The sequence below is a fragment of the Beta vulgaris genome, chromosome 4 (genome assembly GCF_026745355.1).
Source record: "Beta vulgaris subsp. vulgaris cultivar EL10 chromosome 4, EL10.2, whole genome shotgun sequence".
Lineage (NCBI taxonomy): Eukaryota > Viridiplantae > Streptophyta > Magnoliopsida > Caryophyllales > Amaranthaceae > Beta > Beta vulgaris.
In genome coordinates, this window is record NC_079205.1 from 30,043,123 (window position 1) to 30,049,963 (window position 6,841).

At 47.0% G+C, this 6,841-nt stretch overlaps 1 protein-coding gene across 1 annotated transcript; it reads left to right on the forward strand.

Annotated features, from left to right (window-relative positions):
- Positions 1-224: 224 nt before the first annotated feature.
- LOC125496928 (uncharacterized) lies at positions 225-4,699 on the forward strand. The gene is made up of 2 exons (XM_048643008.2): positions 225-1,699; positions 1,769-4,699. The coding sequence occupies exons 1-2, from the start codon at positions 968-970 to the stop codon at positions 2,294-2,296; spliced, it is 1,260 nt and encodes a 419-aa protein (XP_048498965.1). The 5' UTR covers positions 225-967; the 3' UTR covers positions 2,297-4,699.
- The last annotated feature ends 2,142 nt before the right edge of the window (positions 4,700-6,841 follow it).

Consider the following 6,841-nt stretch of genomic DNA (forward strand, 5'->3'; position numbering starts at 1 on the left):
CTCCCTGAAGATGATTGTAACGGCCCCCTCTCAGTAGAGATAGACGAGCCATGGCGCCGGGATGCCTTAGATTTACACTATCCCCGAGTAGCCCGGGATTTGTATCACATGCCGATTCCCTATCGGTTGGTCGTGCCGTCCGAGGGGTCCGTTATTACTAACTGCCCTCCTGGCCATGTGGCTGTCTACACTCACCCCTTCGAGTTTGGCCTTCGCTTCCCCTGGACTCTTTTCTGGTGGATATTTTAAAGGCGTTTAACGTCTGCTTAGCTCAGCTGACTCCTTTGGCCATCCGCAACATCATTGCGTACATCTGGGTGGTACGCTTTCTCGACTTTCCCAAGACTCTGAATCTGTTTCGCCATCTTCATTGGCTGAAGAAGAACGGGTCTTCCCGTTTGGCTGGATGGTGGTCTATCATGACGATCGACAAGAAGATGACGGTCCAGCCTAAAATGACCAGTTTGAAAGGCTGGCAAGATGCCTTCTTCTGGGTACGGGTGCCAGATGACTTCCCTGTACGCCGTCATTTTACAGAGCCTGCCCCTCATATGGAGCTCCTGCCTCTGGAGCCGCTAACTAAGGAAGAGTTAGCGGCATACGATTATTTTGCATCAGCTGATTATGATACCACCTATGATGACGGGAAAGTTGTTAGGTCTAAAGAGCCTTCAACCTGGCTTCCCCACACGAAGCACATCTTGGGAGATAGGCCTTTGTCGGCTCTCCTACTATCCCCGGCTCATGAAAACGGTAAGTGGTGTTATCGGATTGGTCCGTCTGACGACTGTGTTATTTACTTAATATATATATATATACTCTCCCCCTTTTTTTTTTTTTTTTTTAATCCTCTTGGTTCATTTGCTTTGCAGGCCTTGATTACCTTGACCTTGACGCTCTCGGTGTTGACAGTGATCACAGGCCGTTAACATATTTGCCTGCTCCTCCTCCCAACGAATATTTAACCATGCACAACTCCACCAACGGCCGCAGGGGAGGGAACCGCCATGGTCCTCAGAACCTCCGGAGGAGGGGTCGCGGCGCATCTACTAGCGTTCGCGTCCCAATTGTTGCGGCTACTTCTAATGCCCCTCCATCCCCTACTGCTCCTTTGCAGTCCTCTACTACTCGGACCGTTAACAGAGGTGCCATAAACAGAAGGTGCGCCCGAGAGCAGACTATTGACGACTCTGCCGCCAATAAAAGGCAGGCAGTTGAAGAGCCTGGCACCTCTGTTGCTAATGAGGTGGTGCAGGTGGAGGATCTGGACCCAAATGTCTCTGAGGGTGTTCAAGGAGAGGACGCCCTTGATGCTGGCCTTGGTAATACTGGCGGCGCTTCCTTGCTTTCTCGGTCCACCTCTTCTCTTCGGGAGAAGCTGAGGGAGTTGATCGCTACTCCCAGCTTCCTCTCGAATCTCTCTCCTGGTATCTTTTATCGATTCCGGGAGTGGATCGAGAAGAAGGACGTGCCGCTAAGTGACGCGGTGGCCTCTGCTTTTGCTCCCCAGGTCGTCACTTCTGGCAAGGTTTACCAGCCCAACTGGGACGTCCGGGAAGACGAGTCGCTGTACTCTGACATCCCTGAAAACGGTGGCATCCTTGTCTATCGTATTCTAAAGGGCATGCAATTGCCCCTGGACCGTCCCTCGGGCTCCTTGAAGACTCCAGCTGCGAGGTTGGCGCATGACCAACTAGTGGTATGGCTGAACTATACTTCTTCTTATTTTTTTTTATAGTGTACTGACGTCCCTTGTTTTCTTTCGTAGGCCAAAAATGCTGCTATCGAGCTGATAGAGCAGTATTTGGAGTACCAGAGGCTGACGGACACCTACAAGGCTTCCTTGGAGACTTGCCAGGGGCTTCTGAAGGAGGCGGAGAGTAAGGTGGCGCCCCTAGAGGATGAGGTGATGACTCTAAGGGATAGAGCGGCCTTGCTGGAGGAAGCGGAAGATAACGTCAAGGCCTTAACTAAGGCGGTGGAAACTGCCATTTATGAGAAGGAAATGGCGGTCTTGGACGCTTCTGCTGCTGAAGCGCGTGGTACCGCGAAGGCGGTCGCTGAGTTCAAAGGCTCTGACGACTACGTTGCGGAGCTCCACAAAAGGTATGATGGTGGCTGGGCAGCTGCCATAAGATGTGTCTGCAAAACCGTTCCTGGTTTCGACTGGAACGTGATTGAAGACGCTTATGCTGCCGGTCAGCATCTTTCGCCTTTTGAGGGGGATCCGAACTTCGCGGACGAGGATGCCATTGCTGACGTGGACCCTCGCGACTCTGAAGCTCCCCCTTCTTGAAATTTTTGGCGGCCATCTCTTAGCTCCTCCTGTTCTTCAAATAGCCTTTAATTTCTTACATCCTATCTTGTAATACTTTTTGGATTTATGGCATTGTAATTTGCCCTTTGTTGGCGTTCTTTGACAATTGTTACATTTAATTTTGCTAAGTACTTTTTACCTTGACTAAAAGCCTTTTTCACAATGGCCGCCACGATATATTTTTTTGTAGTTGGCCGCCAAGCCAGTAGCTTTTATTCTATGGAAAGTACTCTTTGTTCATTTTTGATTGTGCGCTTTGCTATCGTTTGTATGCTTGTACGATTTGTCGTATCTTCTGCTTTTACTCTTCCCTTTTATTCGCGCTTATAATGTCCGTTATGAGGCACGTACTCAACCAATTGTATGTCTTCAATTTATGTGCAAGGACTGCATATGACTGCTAACGCATTCAGCCTGTTGCATGGCTGTTTTATATGCTAGGTTTGTCATATGACTGTTAATGCACTTAGCCTGTTATATGGCTTTTGATTTATGTGCTAGGTCTGTCATATGACCGTTAACGCACTTAGCCTGTTATATGGCTTTTGATTTATGTGCTAGGTCTGTTATATGACCGTTAATACACTTAGCCTGTTATATGACTTTTGATTTATGTGCTAGGTCTGTTATATGACCGTTAATGCACTTAGCCTGTTATATGGCTTTTGATTTATGTGCTAGGTCTGTCATATGACCGTTAATGCACTTAACCTGTCAAGATAACGCGAATGCTTTTATTATTTTTTTTATATATATACGGACGCTAACAAAAATAGGGTTCAATAGGAGACAAGAGAATTTATCAGAACGCTAGTGTAGGTCATATTATTTATGTAATTCAATCAAAGGCTCTTGGCCCATTACAATCATTGCCTACACATAATATTTTTTGAGAACATCAGCATTCCAGCAATTCTTAAGTTCTTTCCCGTCCATATCTTTAAGGATAAAAGAACCGGGGCTTATCTTTTGAGTGATGACATACGGGCCTTCCCAGTTTGCAGTTAGCTTCCCTTCAGCATGTGCTTTCCCGGTGGAAGCTGTTCTTCTGAGGACGAGATCATTGACATCCAGTGGCCTTTCCCAGACTTTCTTGTTGTAGGCTTTACTGATTCTGTCTTTGTAAGCAGCCGTTTTCAATTCTGCCATGAGCCTTATTTCGGGCAGGAAATCCAGACTTTCCCTGAGAGCTTGTTCGTTTGCGTCCAGATTCTGATATTTCACTCGGTACGAGGGCAGACCCACCTCGACCTGCAACACTGCTTCTGCTCCAAAAGCAAGTTTAAAAGGATTTTCTCCTGTCGCCTCTTTTTCTGTTGTTCTGTTTGACCAAAGAATGGCAGGCACCATATCTGCCCATTTTCCCTTGAACTCATCCAGCTTCTTTTTGAGGGCGTTCAGAATTTGCTTGTTCGCGGCCTCTGCTTGGCCATTGCTTTGGGGGTGACACACAGCTGAATACGCGAACTTGACCCTATGTTCTGCCAAGAAAGCTTGTATTGGACGACAATCGAACTGAACGCCATGGTCGAAAACAATAGCCATAGGGATCCCAAACCTTGTCATTATATTCTGCCAAATGAACCTCTTGACTTGGTGGGCTTTAATTTGAGTTGTCGGCTCTGCTTCTATCCACTTTGTGAAGTAGTCTATGCCCACTATTAAGAACTTCCTCCCTCCAGTTGATTTTGTAAACGGTCCTAGGATATCCATCCCCCACAGCGCAAACGGGATGGGACACAATATGGGCTGTAAATCATTAGCTGGTCTATTGATGACGGGAGCATACCTTTGGCATTTATCACATTTCTTTACGTAACTATGAGCATCCGCTAGCATAGTTGGCCAATAAAACCCAGCCCTTAGCGCCTTCAATGCTAGAGCTTTTCCGCCAATATGATTTCCACATATGCCCTCATGTAATTCTTCAAGTATTTTCTTCGACTCCCATGCTGTTGCGCATTTTAGTAGAGGCAGACTGAATGACTTTTTGTACAACTCATCCCGATATATGATGTACCAGTTGGCTTGTCGTCTCAATTTCTTTGCGGCGAAGGGGTTATTCGGGAGTGCCCCTATCAGCTTGTACGCTACCAATTCACTGAACCACTCTCCCTGCTGATTTACCGTGTTGACGGTCACAATTTTCTCTGAAATGCTCTTTTCTTTTTGCATATCTATAGTGATTGTTCTTTCAACGTTAAATGAATTGGAGCTGTCAAGCTTACAAAGAGCATCTGCTTTTGTGTTTTCTGCTCGCGGTATGGCTTGCACTTCGAAATGTCGAAGCTGAGCTATCAGCTCTTTAGCCTTCTCCACGTACTTCATCATGTTTGTCCCTCTGACCTCAAAATCCCCTTTCAGCTGGCCGCTAACCAACTGTGAGTCTGTCTTTAGGAGTACTTGCTTAGCGCCAGCCGCCAAGCACATTCTCAACCCAGCTATGGCTTTCTGGGCCGTTAAGGATGTGGCTGATGAAGTATATGAGTCGCTGTCTCTTCTCCTTCTCTACCAATAGTACGGCCGCGACCGTCTTTGGCGACGCAGAGACATACAGCTGCAATGTCTCTCCTGTTTCAGGCCTTGTGATGGTTGGTAATTCTTTCAAATGCTCTTTTACGGCCGCGAAGGCCTTGCTCTGTTCTTCCCCCCACTCAAATTTTTTGTTTCCCCTCAACAAAGCGAAGAAAGGCAGGGCCTTATCTGCTGACTTGGAGATGAACCGAGTGAGGGACGCCATTCTTCCAGTTAATCTCTGGATATCCTTCACCCCTTTTTGTTCTGGCAGGTCCATGATTGCCTGGACCTTTTCTGGGTTCGCGTCTATTCCTCTTTTGCTGACAAGAAAACCTAAAAATTTTCCTGCTTTTACTCCAAACACACACTTCTTGGGGTTGAGTTTCATCTGGTACTTTCTTAACGTTCTGAACGTTTCAGCGAGATCTTCTAGGTGTTCGCGGTCAGTTTTGCTTTTGACAATGGAGTCGTCAACATAAGCTTCTATGTTTCTGCCTCGCTGATCCGCGAACACTTTATCCACCAACTTCTGATAAGTGGCTCCGGCATTACGAAGCCCAAAAGGCATCGCCTTATAATTGTAAACTCCACAATCTGTTATAAATGCTATCTTCTTTCTATTTACTTCGAGTAGGCTGATTAAATGATATCCTGAAAATGCATCCATAAAGCTCAGCAGAGCATGACCGCTTGTAGAGTCTACTAACAGGTCTATCCTAGGCAAGGGATATCAATCTTTAGGGCAGGCCCTATTGAGGTCTGTGAAGTCTACACACATTCTCCACTGGCCGTTAGCTTTCTTTACCATGACGACATTAGCCAGCCATTCAAGGTAGTCACATGGCTCATGAACCTGCCGCCAATATTTGTCTACCTCTTCTTTTATGGCCTTGTTCTTTTCGGCCTAAAAATTTCTCTTCTTCTGCTTGATAGGACGGACGGTACTGTCCACATTTAAACGATGGGCTATCACAGAAGGGTCTATCCCTAGCATCTCATCTGCAGAGAACGCGAAGACATCTGCATTTTTCCTCAGGATAGCCACCAAATTGATCCTAACCTCTGGATCCATATCTGCCCCTACAGCTACCGTCCTGGTCGGATCTTCCGCCAGGATCTCCTGCTGAGTTTCCCCATCAGGCTTTGGCCTTGGCGCATCCTCTGGCCTGGCCTCTAACTCTTCCATTGATACCTCCATCATTTCTTTTATCTTTCTCCGACTCCTTCTCTTCTGGCTCATTCATCGCGGCCCTTCTCTGAGCCCTTCTCTTCATCCTCCTGTCTGGGTGCTTGAGAGTCGTCAAATAGCATGATTTTGCTGCCTCCTGGTTCCCCCTCAACTTAGCTGTCGTCCCTTCATTGGTGACATACAACATTGTCAGGTGATAAGTGGAGACGATACCTTGAACGTCATGAATCAGAGGACGCCCCACTATGGCGTTATAGGCACCAGGGACATCAACCACCAGGAATTCAGTCATAACATCTCGGACTTCACTGCCGTCTCCAATCCGGACCGGGAGACTTAACCTTCCGGAGTCACAGACGCCCCAGTGAATCCTATCACAGGATATCGGACAGGCTTTAGATATTCTCGTCCTATCACCAGCTTTTCAAATGTTGAGAGGTATAGGATGTTGGCGGAACTGCCACCATCAACCAGGATTCTATGGACAGGCAGTTCGAAATTTCCAAAGTGACCACCAGCGGGTCGTCATGAGGGAGAACCACATGCTCTGCATCCTTCAGTGTAAAAGACATTGCCGGCATTGCTGGCGGTCGCCTCCATTTCATACTCTTATTAAAATTGACCTGGTGCCTGAATTCTTCAGACTGGCCTTAGCTCCATTCACACTACCTCCATGGACAGGTCCGCCACTGATGACGTGAATTTCACTGATCCTTGATTGAACATTCTTGTTACTGGTTTTACAGATCTCCTTCCTTTGTCTGCACTTTGTACTGGCTGAAATAACCTCTTCTTATCAAATCTTCTAGTTATCTTTC